Source organism: Hyperolius riggenbachi, chromosome 5, assembly GCF_040937935.1.
Source record: "Hyperolius riggenbachi isolate aHypRig1 chromosome 5, aHypRig1.pri, whole genome shotgun sequence".
Lineage (NCBI taxonomy): Eukaryota > Metazoa > Chordata > Amphibia > Anura > Hyperoliidae > Hyperolius > Hyperolius riggenbachi.
Genome location: NC_090650.1, coordinates 234,449,445 through 234,464,497, shown reverse-complemented (window position 1 = coordinate 234,464,497; position 15,053 = coordinate 234,449,445). Strand labels below are relative to the sequence as shown.

General features: G+C 41.8%; 1 protein-coding gene across 2 annotated transcripts in view; it reads left to right on the top strand.

Moving 5' to 3' along the window:
• CDH18 (cadherin 18) overlaps positions 1–15,053 on the top strand; it is an 809,510-nt gene that overhangs the window by 461,009 nt on the left and 333,448 nt on the right. For both annotated transcript variants that reach the window (XM_068236726.1, XM_068236725.1), the window contains one exon: positions 7,318–7,612. In XM_068236726.1, the coding sequence (XP_068092827.1) occupies positions 7,318–7,612 (295 nt within the window). The remainder of the gene's footprint in view (positions 1–7,317; positions 7,613–15,053) is intronic.

Below are 15,053 nucleotides of genomic sequence, written 5' to 3'. Positions count from 1 at the left end.
CGAACGCTTCCCAGCTAAATTCGGTGGTTCGCGTTCGCGGAGAACCGCAAACTTTTCCGGAAGTTCGATTCGCCCCCCCTTATAAAAGGCAGACAGCGTCAGGCATTGGACTCACTCGTGTGCTTGCAGTAATTAGAGAATGGAGAGCTGCTGTGCAGAGACCTATAGGGAAAGCTTAGTTAGGCTCTTGTAGGCTTCTTAGCTTGCTCCTTGCTGATTCTTATTGCTAAAAAAGCACCCCTCAACAGCTCTTTTGAGAGATAATCTTGTTCTTGTGATCTTTTTTTTTTCTGTGTGTCCTACAGACACTTGTGTTGCATACACAGCCTTGGTAATTCCTACGGTGTGTGCCACTGCCAGGCCCAGCACATTCAGTGACTACCTGTGTGTGTGACAGGTGCACATTGTAATACCTATCACTGCATATACCTACCTGTTGTTCTCTTCAGTGCATCCATCTACCTACGTGAGCAAACGCAGTGTCACTGTGCCTGTCCGGTACCTGTCTGTGTGTGACAGGTGCACATTATAATACCCATCACTTCATATACCTACCTGTTGTTTACTTCAGTGCACCCACCTACCTACGTGAGTACACGCAGTGTGATAGTCAATACCACCAGTCACTGTACCTGTTCACGGTATGTGTGTGTGACAGGTGCACATTTGTAATACCCATTACTACATATACCTACCTGTTGTGTTCAGTACACTAACCTACCTACGTGAGTTCACACAGTGTGATATTTAATACCACCAGTCACTCTACCTGTTGGCGCTACGTGTGTGTGACAGGTGCACATTTGTAATACCCATCACTGCATATACCTACCTGTTGTGTTCAGTGCACCCACCTACCTATGTGAGTGCACGCAGTGTGATATACCACTCTGTGCATACCTGTTAACTGCACCTGTGTGACTGCACATTGTATTAGTCAAGTCAGTGCATGCCTTTCACTTTATCCCCCCCAATATGGACAAAACAAAAGGCAGAAGCAGGCCACCTGGCAGGTCTGTTCGAGGTCACGCTGTCGTGATTTTGTGCAGCCCTCGACCAAAGTACAGTGTTCAGAAGAAGGCACGTGCCATCAACCCCCAATATTGTCAGGACATAGTTGACTATTTAACACAGAACACCTCATCTTTCTCAGCTTCCGCAACAGACGCGTGACATATCTTCCTCCTCCTGCTCTGATTCTGGCACCCGACTTAACACTCAGTCAGCCGCCACCACCAAAGTGCCATCACCCCAGGGCTCAGCGGTGTGGACATTTTTTTGTGTGTCTACTTCAGATGAGAGCAATGCCATCTGTACTCTCTGCCACTGAAAATTGAGCCGTGGAAAGACCAAGACTCGCGTAGGGACAAATACCTTACGAAGGCACATGATTACAAAGTAAAAACTGCAATGGGTTGACCACCTGAGGAAAAGCAGCACACAAAAGCAAAGCCACACACCGCAGTGGAAGATACGGTGAATGGTGTGGTGACATCTCTGGCACACAGCGTTGGGTCAAGGGTCCATCTGACCACGAATGCCTGGTCTGCAAAGCACGCTCAGGCCTGCCCGAAGACTAAGTCAGTCCCCACACACAGCATCTCTGCCTGCACGCCGTGTGACTGCCTGCCCCAAGACTAAGTCGCTCCCCACACAGCATCTCTGCCCACAGGCCGGTTGACTGCCTTCTCCACCACAAGCAAAAGGGTCCAGGACTCCAGGTGGATTCCTGAATTTTTAAGGTCGCTGCCAGCAGCGGCTGCTATAATAATTTTTCTGGTGCGTGTACATGTCTGCCTAATTTTTCTGGCTGCACTGCAGCTGCAACAACAAAACAAAAGGCATGTACATGTGCCAAATCCCCTTCATGATCATTACCTTGCCGCGGTGAAGGGGCTAGCGTATCACAATGAAGCAATGACCGACGGCTATATGAGTGTGTCGGGGGGGGGGCACCCATGATAATAAGGTCGTTGCTGAATTGTGGACAGACCAAATTTTATCAGCAGGACAGTCCCTGTTCTGTCATTCAGCTAACTCAGCCCGGCGACCATATGGGCTGGAAAGCCGTCATCACCTGCACTCTCATCATGGTGCGCACCAGTCCAGGACTGCTGTCACTACACAAACAGCTGTTTGCGGTGCGTTACACGGTGAGTTTGGTGTCTCAGTGTGAAGGAGTACTCTAATTACACTCCCTGATTGATGTATACACATGCAAGATGTTTTAAAGCACTTTAGGCCTGCAATTTAGCATTCAATGTGATTTCTGCCATTAAAACGCTGCTTTGCGTCAAATCCAAATTTTTCCCCGGGACTTTTGGCGTCTATCCCACTCATCCATGCAAAAACTCAGATGTTAGATCCCTTGGAACATCTTTTCCATCACTTTTGTGGCCAGCATAAGTGTTTCTAGTTTTCAAAGTTCGCCTCCCCATTGAAGTCTATTGCGGTTCGCAAAAGGTCGCGCGAACTGAACTTTTGCGGAAGTTCGCGAACCTAAAATCGGAGGTTCGGGCCATCTCTAGAGTCCATCATTACAGGAAACAACTGGTCCCTTAGGGTGGAAGTAGCCTATTTCCACCAGGTAGACCTTGTGTGGGAGTATTCATCTCTCTGCCCCCTACCCTAATCATGGAATTGCTGTTGAACTGCATTACTATAAGAAACAACACAGCTGTCACAGAGAAGGGACAAATAAACAAGTGAAACTCTCCTCCCATGTTACATTTTATTAATAGATCTACAACATAAAGGTCCCCCCCAAAAAATCACATTTGACCATAAATGAACAAGAAATAATTAACATAGATGAACAAGAGCTCTTAAATATCTGCCTACATAAACCACCTATTATTACTTTTCCTGTTATTGGCCATTTGTAAGCATCAATTGATCACCATAATTACCAACCTCTACAAAGCAAATAAAAAATAGAGATGAATCATCCCAATACCGTATCTATATAATAAGGAGAAAGCAGGAGCCATGCTCATCCTGCTTAGGGACCATACTTTTAAATAAAATAGAAGGACCTGAAGGGTGTGGTCAAATTTACATATAAACAATCATTAACCCCAGGAATCCCAGGTTATGAGCATAACATTTTTGCTTGCATGCTGACTGGTATAGGCAGAGTAGAGACCCTTACCATTAACACGGATACATAATCACTGGTTTAAGGGTCTAGTACACAATACTACTGCATGCAATCCATTTGGAAGCTAACGTCCCCTTTCTTCAATCATATAATTTGTGTAACCTAGTTATTTGTAATGCTTCTAATGCTGCTAGTGTTCCAGCTTGATGTGAGTGTTATGAGTGCAGAGGATGCAAGTCTTGTGACTGGCCTAAAATTTCCATAGTATTCCGATTTCCACTGCACAGTACTGATTCTCTGATTGGCTCAATACTTCAGAGTCTTGTGATTGGCCTAAAATTTTTGAGTCTGAGGGTAATATGGTATTCAGTGGAATTCAGATCTACCAATTTATGCCACGGAAAGTTTATTTCTGATTGGAAACTAAAGGGCCCAATATGTTATACCATGCTTCTTTTTTTGTAAAAAAAAACATCTGCTCCCTATCACCTCCTCGAGACCCAGGATAAACCCGTAGGAGGCCAATACATCTCATAAAATTTACACTTCCACCACGTGCTACATAATGTGTTCAATTAATCAAGGACAACCCTTTCCAGGGTCAAAGTTCTCAGTTGAAGCCTCTTGGATCCCTGCTTCAAGTCACAATGCACCTGTAATTAACCAGGCACAAGTAAAGCATGAATCTTGATGCAATGTAGACTCTAATAGGGAGATTGGTAAAGGAGCACATTTTCAGCATGCTTTCTGAGTGTCTGTAATCAGCTATTCTGAATCTTGACTGCTTATGTTTGATTTGGGTGATGATGCTTGCCTATTATAAATTTGTGCTAGTTACATGGCTTTTTAAACATAAAGGCAGGCAACATCTTCTTGGTTTCAGGTGTTAGATGTGGGACTAATGAGCAGAAGAAAGCTTAAAGGAGTGGTTATGTATGCTGGTGGTGGGGGAAGAGGGGGGGTTACGTTAAGGCTGAGGTTAAACATCAGGAAGAGGATAACATTAGGAGACAAGGTTGGGGTTTGGAGTCACAAAATGGCTAATTTTAGGGGAAGGGTTGGGGTAGATATTAAGAAATAAAGGGTATACGATAGGGTTCATTGCTTGATAGGAGAGATGTACCTAAATTACCAACACATTGCAAAATAGATTACCCAAGAGGGATTACGGTATCCTGTAACTTTTGTCAAATGGGGTTGTTACCAAATTAGAATGTTTATTTACATCCAATGAAAATATCCGTGAGTGGATGCGGAGAGTTTCCCTTCCCACCCTTTCGGAGGCTGACCTTTTGGAATTGAATGCACCTATCACAGAAAATGATGTCCATGCAGTTATTAAGGGCTTGTCCAATGGCAAGGCACCAGGTCCTGACGGATTTTCCTCAGAGTTCTACAAACTTCTGCGCCAGGACCTGGTCCCATACCTGGTTTCACTCTTTAACAAAATTCTAAAGGAGGGCAGATACCCCACGTCAGCAAATATGGCCTATATTAAATTGTTACCAAAGCAAGGTAAAGACCTCCAGGTTCCGGGATCGTATCGGCCAATCTCTTTGATTAATCAGGACATCAAACTCCTGTCAAAGATAATGGCAGACCGACTGGCGACGATGCTACCCAAGCTTGTAAGCCCCAACCAGGTGGGATTCATCAGAAACAGGTCAGCGGTGGCCAATATTCGCAAATTTTTAGTGGTTCAGGATTATGTTAGAGCCTACCCCAGAACATGTAAAGATTATGCAATATTGATGATAGACGCCGAAAAGGCGTTTGATAACGTGTCCTGGGGCTGGCTCGAGGTGGTATTGGACAAGATGAAGATAGATGGGGCTTTTCGTAAATTACTAATGGCCATGCATACTAACCCAATGGCCCGAATATACACACCAGGATTTCTTTCCAATCCTTTTGTATTAGAAAAGGGAACTAGGCAGGGATGCCCCCTGTCGCCATTATTATTTAATCTAGCACTAGAGCCTATGACCAGATACCTGGATAATCAAATAACGGGAATGGATATTGGTGGCTATCAAGTGTTCCAGGCCATGTTTGCTGACGATATTTTACTTTTTCTAACAGATCCATCCTCTCAGTTGGAGCAAGTACTGAACTTAATTAGTGAAACTGGTCAGTTAAGTGGATTTAAAATTAATGTTGCAAAATGCGAGCTGATGTATCTGTCCCCATTGGCCCCAAATACCGGCTTAACCCATCTCCCAGTAAAACTATGCTCACAGGTAACCTACTTGGGCATAAAATTTCATAAAGACCCTTCCCTATTATATTCTAAAAACTACCAACCTCTTATAGCTGACATAAAAAGACAATTACAAAACTGGGAGAACTTACCCATAAATTTAATGGGTCGGGCCGCACTCATCAAGTCAGTCTGTTTTGGCAGATTATTGTACCCATTACAAACTATTCCTTTACTGCTGAAACATTCTGACGTAAAAGACCTCTATAGGGCGTTTTCCTGCTTTCTTTGGAAACGTGGCAAAGTTAGGATCGCTCTTTCTAAGTTGCAGCTGCCAAAAGATTGGGGAGGTCTGGCCATCCCCGATATTAGACGCTATAATTTGGCTTGTCTAACGCGTCATATTCGGGATTGGTTAAACCAGTCATCGGTCTACTCTAATTACCCACTGGAATCGTCCTACGCCGATCCTTGGTCGCTAGCAGGATTATTGCATTCTCCCTACAAACACCTTCCCCCTAAATTTAAGAGATGTAAAATTTTTAACGACACTGTAGTGGCATGGAGAGAGCTATGCAAAATTCATGCACTTCCCTATCAGGTAACGAAATACATGCCACTGTGGGGCCTTCCTGGCTTTTCTGCCAGTCTGGCCCATAGGGGTTTTCTGGAATGGAAGGAAAGGGGTATTGAAAAACTAGGCCAATTAATAAACCTTTCTGCAGGAAAACTACTCTCCTTCCAAGCAATTAGAACAAAATTCCAGGTCCCAAAGCACCATTTCCTATACTATGGTCAGATGAGATCTTTTGTCAATAGCAAAGGGGGGCGTAATGCAAAAATATTTATACTTAACGAATTGGATGATTTCTTGGCCCCACATGTTCTAAAGATCTCATTATCTACCCTTCAAAATGATCTCCAAAAACTAGGTTTACCTAAAAAAGCGCTAAACAATTTATCCAGGTGGTCCAAGTTGATAAAGGGGGAGGATATCCCAACTAAAATTCTTAAGGGGTATAAAGAAGTGTACAATGTGGTTGTGGGGGAAAATTGGCGGGAGTCGCATCTAAAATTCATCCACGGTGCGAAATACGCTTTCAATATCAAATACAAAAATCCGCCACCACATTATGTTCCAAAGTGCCCAAAATGTTCACTCGCAAATGCTGATCTCTTTCATTGTGTCTGGGGATGCCCGGCGGTGGGAAAATTTTGGGGAGAGGTCTCAAAATTTATTAAACAAATGTGCAAAATCCAACTAGAACCTACGCCCCTACTGTTTCTTTTTAATTATGAAGAGCCCGCCGCTCAAAATGGAGAAGGTGCTCGGGCAGTTGATAAATCTTTGAGTAAATTGGTTCATTTAGTACTTCTAGCTGCTCGAAAAGTAATTTTCAATAAATGGATTTTCCCTAGTACTCCAACGGTTTGGGATATCAAAGAAGAACTTACTCATTTATTTCAATTAGACAAGCTGGACGCATTGAATCACAAGGATAAAAGAACTAAATCATTTTTCAAAAAATGGAAACTTTTTATTCTAACAACCCATGCTCAACAAGACATACGAGTTCTGATGGAACACTTCCAATATACCAAATGGTACTTGACGGAACACCTCCAAGGATCACTGGGGAGGCTCGAGATTTCTTAATGTACATAAAAATAGCATATAATACAGGGATGACAAGACGGGGGAGGGATTAGGGTGGGGGGTATAGGGAGAGAGGGGTGGTTTTTGAATAATCTGGTTAAGTAGTGTATAATGTTGAACTGTAGAGAAAGTACTAAATAATGCTATATTTTATTTTATTTTTGGATAAGATCTCTCTACACAAAATAGTATCTTGAGACTTCTGTAATTTACACTACTTCCCAGATACTGTCTGTTTTGTATATTCGAAAATTCAAATAAAATATTTTGAAAAAAAAAGAATGTTTATTTATGCATAATGTGTACATGAAAACTATATTTGTTGGTCTGTGTCTTACATGAGCTATGTTTTTTTTACAGCTGCATTCAAATTCAGACAAAGGTGATGGATCTGTGAAGTATATATTAACTGGTGAAGGAGCTGGGACAATATTTGTCATTGATGACACAACGGGAGATATTCATGCAACAAAAAGTCTGGACCGGGAACAGAAATCGCACTACGTTCTACACGCACAAGCAATTGACAGGAGAACCAACAAACCTCTTGAGCCAGAATCCGAGTTTATTATTAAAGTACAAGATATCAATGACAATGCCCCAGAATTTCCTGATGGACCCTACATAGTCACAGTTCCAGAAATGTCTGATATTGGTACGTAATCTATTGCTATATTTTGTTCTATAGAATTCTGTATCTCATCAAACAGTATTATCAGACATGTTAAACTTCAGTTACTGCAATTCATTTTTCAAAAATCTTTTTCTTTTGCATATAATACACTTCAAAAGTTCACTTAAATATGTATTTTCCGTCACTGAAAGGATAGTTGGGCAGATTTATCAAAACCAATATAAGGAAAACTGTCACAACAATACTGGTGCAATAGTGAAGCTGATTCCAAGATCAAGAAATGTGATTTGTTACACTGAGTAACTGCTTTATTTCTGTCCCTGTTTTATTGTAGGTTTGTTCAAATTTTCTATTGCTCTACTTCAGTGCATCTTTGTCTCTGTTTAACCTCTTGAGGACCACAGTGCTAAACCCCCCTAAAGACCAGGCCTTTTTTACTAAAATGGCCACTGCAGCTTTAAGGCCAAGCTGCAGGGCCGCACAACACAGCACACAAGTGATCCCCCCCTTTTTTCCCGCCTCCAACAGAGCTCTCTGTTGGTGGGGTCTGATCGTCCCCAAATGTATTTTCTTTTTTAAATTAAATATTTATTTATTTATTTTTGTAATATTTTTAACTAATTTTTTGGTCATTTTATGTTTCCCCCTCCCTCCCCCAGTCAGTCAATCATAGCGATCGGCTGTGATAGGCTTCAGTCTATCACTGCTGATCGCTCCTGTGGGCCACAGAGGGACAGTCGTGTCACACGGCTGTCCCTAGTACGGTGCTGCTGCAGATCCCAGCGCTGTACTATGTAAATAGATGGCCGTTACACCGCCTAACAGTCTCCTGAGTGGCGATCGCTGCTCGGAGACTGAAGGTGCAGCGGAGCACCCCCCCCCCAAGCAGGAGATGTGTGCACAGCCTGCACGGGATCTCCTGCAGTAGCCGGCCCCAGGACTTGACGCCAATCAGCGTTAGGTGGTCGTTAGGTAGTTAAATACCTACTGTGCTAATAAAGATAAACAAGTTCTTTCAGGCACAGTCTGTTGTTTTTTTAAAACTGTAGGTCTGGAATACCTGCAGATCTTTCAGGAAAGAGAAAAGAAACACAAGAGAGAGTCAGGAGCCTTTAATGAAGTAGTATGTCAGTTATTAAAGGCATAGGAACAGTTTCTTCCCATCAGCTGTAAACTGTCTGAACTCTTAGGTCTCTCTACTGGTAGCACCTAGCCTGACTGCACGGCTGCACACTACATGTATACAGTACGTGTTCAAATGTATCCAATTGCTGTAACGGTATCCTTTATATTGTCCTGCTGGTTACTATGTATTTGTATCACATGTCTTGTTCTTTTTCACATTAGCCCTGTATTTGCCAAATCTAATTCCGGGCACGGCCCAGTAGTGCTTGGCGAAATAAAATATTCTGATTCTGATTCTGATGACAGATAACAAAATGGTACTCACAAACAGCACGCCAACCGCAGTAAATAGCTTGCATATAGTGGGTCCAGCCACCCGGTGGAATGTTAAGAACAACAGTACGGTGGCATATTGTTTAGCACTCTTGCCTTGCAGTGCTGGGTTCACAGTTTGAAACCCAGCTGTGGCACTATCTGCACGTATGTTCTCCAAGTCTGCGTGGGTTTCCTCAGGGCACTCTGTTTCCCTCCAATATACAAAAAACATAGATAAGTTAATTAGCTTCCCTCTAAATTGGCCCTAGACTAAAATACATATGCTACACCATACATAGACATATGACTATGGCAGAGATTAGATTGTGAGCCTCTCTAAAGGAAAAGTTAAGTGACAAGACAATATACTCTGTACAGTGCTGTGGATGACGTCAGCGCTATATAGATATTAAAAATTAATAATGGTTTGCTTACTGTCATGAAAATGGAATAGTATGGACCAGAAGGATCTCCTCCAAAAAGGGCCAGCAACTGTCCATAATACTGTGGGGCATAGTTTTCCCAGGTCTGGGCTAGGTTCGTAGTGAGAACTGCATTGCATTCCCTGTAAAACAGGAACACAGTGCATACAATCAATGATAATTATGCTTCACTGCCACTGTAATGTTTGTGTTATGCAGTAACATACTGCATGCACTGCATTGGAATACCAGGGTTTATTGGATCACACCGGATGCACTCTGAACACCACATAGGCTTACAATTGCAGTGTGATTCTCTGCATTAAAATGCCTCCACTATTTCTCACTGCAATGCCCCACTGTAAACTTAGCCTAAAGGTATGACTGGTAATTGAATTGGAAACACGTGTAAAAGTCGTGTAGTCCTATATGATGGATAGCTGCCATAGGCGACATCCCTTAGTTGTTATCAAAGAAAACTTCTAGGTAAAAAGGTTAAAACAAAATATTAGACAGCAAGCGTTTTCTTTATACCAGTACCATAGGCTACCATGTTATATGACTATATCTGTTTTTCAAAGTTTAAAAATGATTTTTAAAATCTATCAGTTTAAACTTTAGTTTAGCAATGCCCTGTGAAAAGTTTCTCTTCTATAATTTGCACATCAGTAGTAAGTGAGTGGTAAACCAAAGGTACATTTTTATGGAAAATATAAGATCCAGCCTAGTTATCTTCTTAGATAATATATATCATCAAACACAGTAATGGTCAAATTATTTCAGGTGTACATTTCATTATTTTACTTTCCATGCCATCAATAGAGTCAAGCTTATTATTTGCCATTTATTCTAACATTGTGTGCTAGAATATTTGAAATGCATAGTATTCTGCCATTTCCAATAATGAACAGTAAGACCAAGCAAGGCAGTAGAAATTCTCCATTTTGATGAATACAATTTACATATTTATTTTATGGGAAGAAACTGAACTACTTTCCGTACTTACTTGTCTTGTATTATCTTGAGTGTATATTTCTCCTATAGTAGAAAATTACACTACAGTATATAAAGAAAGCGCTAAAACAAGAGCATATTTGTGTATATTAAAAAATAAAATACTACATTTCACAGTACATTTTGCATCTATCATTCCTCATTCCTGCCTAGAGCGATTGGGCCTGATTCATGTAGCTCTGGCAAAATTACAGCACGTAAGCAGCACAGGGCAAAGCCAGCAGAATATCATGTGCTGCAACTTACATAGTTTACACAAGCTTTGCAGTCGTAATGTGCATTATGCAAGTAGCAAAACGCACAATACCATAGAAAAGCACATGTTACCCATGTACCACCTGCACATTGGAATCTTATTGGCCCAAAGGGAATCAGGCCCAATCTATTTAGGCAGCAATGCTATATGCAACATAGATAATGTGCAAGTAGCACATGTTACCATAATTGGGATATGTGAAGATGCAGGAGAAAAAGGTACTTAATGTTTACCTATTTATTTATTTTTTAAACCTGGTTGGACTTGATGGTCGAATCAAATGTCTTTTTTTAGCCAAACTAACTGTGTAATTATGTGACATAGCAAAGCTCATATTATCTATGTACCATAAATTGTGTGAACTGCACAACGCACAGTACTCTTCTGACATTAGTAGTGATATTTCTGTGCACTATCTGCTCATGACCATTTTACTGGAGCTGCGTGAATCAGGCCCATATTTAGATAGATAGAACAGGTGTCATCATAATTTTTCTATGTCAATAGAATTCCAATGTTGTGTGATAATTTACATGTTGGACAGGTAACTGGTATCCACCTTTCTCTATTCCAAGTCCGTAGAACAGACTTTTTTGTTTTGATTTAATGCATAATATTTTCTTGCAAATATTACTACAAATAAAAATATCATAAACATAATTATGGGTGCCCTTTTGAAGTTAAAGAGGCAAGATTGCAAAGTAATTAAAACTTGAATATTCAATTACGTTTGTAGCATAAAATGTAGTAGGCGTCTCTACAAGGGAAAAGTGCATAATGTGTCAGCTCAAACATGCGCTTTTCACTTGCAGAGATGTTCCCCACACTAAGCTGAAGAGAGCTGTGAGTAAACGCTGCAAAAGAAGTGCATGTGTGATGTGCTGCTAACACAGACAGCTATGATTTAGTGTGGGATCCCTGGAGGGTCTGAACACCACACAGGGATAGTGGAAGCTGTATACAGTCTGAGAGGGAAGGTTAGGGAGGGAGAACAAATGTGTATGTTAACCAAGCAGTTTAACCTCCTCGGGAGGAGTGTAATATGACACACGTGTGTTGGAAAGCTGTCGCTAATAACAATAAATAGTGGTTGAAAAGGAACTGTAGTGAAAATGATGTAATGAATAAAATTGCTTATTTTTTACAATATGAATTAGTTAAATATTTATTCAGTGTTTGCCCATTGTAAAATATTTCCTCACCTTTATTTACATTCTGAAATTTACCACAGAGGGCAACATTTTTTTTCCTGCCAGGTGCTGCTCTGTGGAATGTTTGTTTCTGAGAATTCCAAAGCCAGTGAAAATAATGCCTTTTCTACTAGAATACTCTGGGTGGAGAATTCCTCATAGCTAAACAGTCTAGGCTAAGCATCACGGTAGGGTGGGGCTACCAATATACAGCAATATATAGATATAGAAAGAAGGTATAGGAAGTGTTACAGTAAAAGTGGGTATCCTGAGTAATTTACTCCACTCTATGGGCTCGATTCACAAAGGTGTGCTAACCCAGTTAGAGACTTTAGGCGTGATAACCATTGCACCACGCTGGTGAAAAGCCAGTTTAGGCGTGATAAGTTTAGGTGTGATAAGTTTAGGTGTGATAAGTTTAGGCATGCTAAGTTTAGATAAGTGTAGATAGCATGCAAAGTCCCGCACACAAAGCAGCGCCATTAAACTCTATGCAAAGTGCACCAGACTTTGCTAGCGCAAAACTTTTGATCAGCTGTGCACTGCGGTGCTAACGCAGTTGGTGCTTAAACTTATCATGCCTAAACTTATCACACCTAAACTTATCATGCCTAAACTTATCACACCTAAACTTATCATGCCTAAACTTATCACACCTAAACTTATCACACCTAAACTTATCATGCCTAAACTGAGTTTAGGCATGATAAAGGGCTTTTCACCAGCGTGCTAACTGTTAGCACCGCTTTGTGAATCAGGCCCTATATGTCAATACAGTGCCGCTTTAAGTTAAGAATATAAATAATTACCATTCATGTATATTTATACACTTTTGTAAAATGTACTTTTATGCCAGTAACTTCATTTAATATTTACATTTTATCATTTCTCAATAGTGCCTCTTTAAACAATATTAAACAATATTATTTTACAAATCTCTTAAAGGGGTTCTTCCGCGAATGAGGAAAAAAAATCAAAATGGTTTATGCATGTTCTATTAAAAATCCTTCTAAAATAGTGTGAAATTTTTTTCAAAAAAATGAATGGTTTCACCAATACAACATGTAATGTATACAGTGACGGCTGACGGGACTGTGAGGCTAATCCATTTGTTAGGGGTGTTTTTTTTGTTACCTTTACTTCATAAGCTGCTCCCTACCTAGTTTTCATTGCTGTAATGCAGGGCTATGATGAAGTGCTGTGCAATGGCAGTTACAGCTATTAAAATAACGGCTGTGCTGCTCTGTAGTTTCTGCTTGTACTTCCTCACAGAGCTGACCCCCCTCCCCCCGCCTCTCCCTGTAGGCAGAGGTCGGGCAGCTCTTCGGAGCAAATCACGTGTTTACCTCGTTGCCGGGCAACCAGACTTCAGCGTCTGTGCAGAGGACTTCCTATCCATTGCACGGCAAGTTAGCTGCCTGAGCTACAATTCAGTACAGTACAGTACAGAGAGGGGGGGGAGGGGGGTCAGCTCTGTAAGGAAGTACAAGCAGAAACTACAGAGCAGCACAGCCGTTATTCAGCTGTAACTGCCATTGCACAGCACTTCATCATAGCCCTGCATTACAGCAATGAAAACTAGGTAGGGAGCAGCTTGTGAAATGACAGTAACAAAAAAACCACCCCTAACAAATGGATTAGCCTCACAGTCACCTCAGCCGTCACTGTATACATTACATGTTGTATTGGTGAAACCATTCATTTTTTAAAAAAACTTTTCACACTATTTTAGAAGGATTTTTAATAGATTATGCATAAACCATTTTGATTTTTTTTCCTCATTCGCGGAAGAACCCCTTTAAGCAAACTTTTAGTAATAATTAGTTTAGATGACTTGAAGCCAAGATGTGTACACGCCTGCATATATGGGAGATTCTGCATTGGTGCCATGGAAAAAGAGTGAATTTGTATACGCTGGGGCACATAACAGTTGAAGTTAATATTTAATAGCACACCCATGTCACCTATATGTTAGGGCTGGGATCCTGGACTCACCATCACTGGTATCTGCACAAGTCAGCTGCCAATATTATTGCACTGGCCACCAGCTCTCAAAGAAAAAATGGATCTCCATAAGTTTTGCATATCCACTGCTATGTGCAATAACACAGAGTATGCTAAAAGTATTACTAACATGGTACTATGTAACATAGGAGCCTGACTGGTGTTTTTGATAGAATTCACCCCATAGCTAAAGACTGTTCTCTAAGCTCACAGTTAGTGTTGGGCGAACAGTGTTCGCCACTGTTCGGGTTCTGCAGAACATCACCCTGTTCGGGTGATGTTCGAGTTCGGCCGAACACCTGACGGTGCTCGGCCAAACCGTTCGGCCACATGGCCGAACTAAGAGCGCATGGCCGAACGTTCCCCGAACGTTCGGCTAGCGCTGTGATTGGCCGAACGGGTCACGTGGTTCGGACCCGAACGCGCTCTGATTGGCCGAACTGTCACGTGGTTCGGGTAAATAAATACCCGAACCACGTCATATCTCCGCCATTTGTCTGTGGGTTTAGCTTTGGGTAGGCAGGCAGGGTAGTTCGCGCTCCAGCCACGCTAGCCAGGGTCCCCCCTGTCATTGTGTCGCTGCTGGGAACAGTAGTACACCGCTCGCTCAGCCACACTATATAGCATTCTGTTTACTGCCACTCTGTGTACCTCGCTCAGCCACATTATATAGCATTCTGTTCACTGTTCTGTGTCTGCTGGGAATAGTGGTACACCGCTCGCTCAGCCACACTATATAGCATTCTGTTTACTGTTCTGTGTCTGCTGGGAATAGTGGTACACCGCTCGCTCAGCCACACTATATAGCATTCTGTTTACTGTTCTGTGTCTGCCTGGAATAGTGGTACACCGCTCGCTCAGCCACACTATATAGCATTCTGTTCACTGTTCTGTGTCTGCTGGGAATAGTGGTACACCGCTCGCTCAGCCACACTATATAGCATTCTGTTTACTGTTCTGTGTCTGCTGGGAATAGTGGTACACCGCTCGCTCAGCCACACTATATAGCATTCTGTTTACTGTTCTGTGTCTGCTGGGAATAGTAGTACACCGCTCGCTCAGCCACACTATATAGCATTCTGTTTACTGCCACTCTGTGTACCTCGCTCAGCCACATTATATAGCATTCTGTTCAC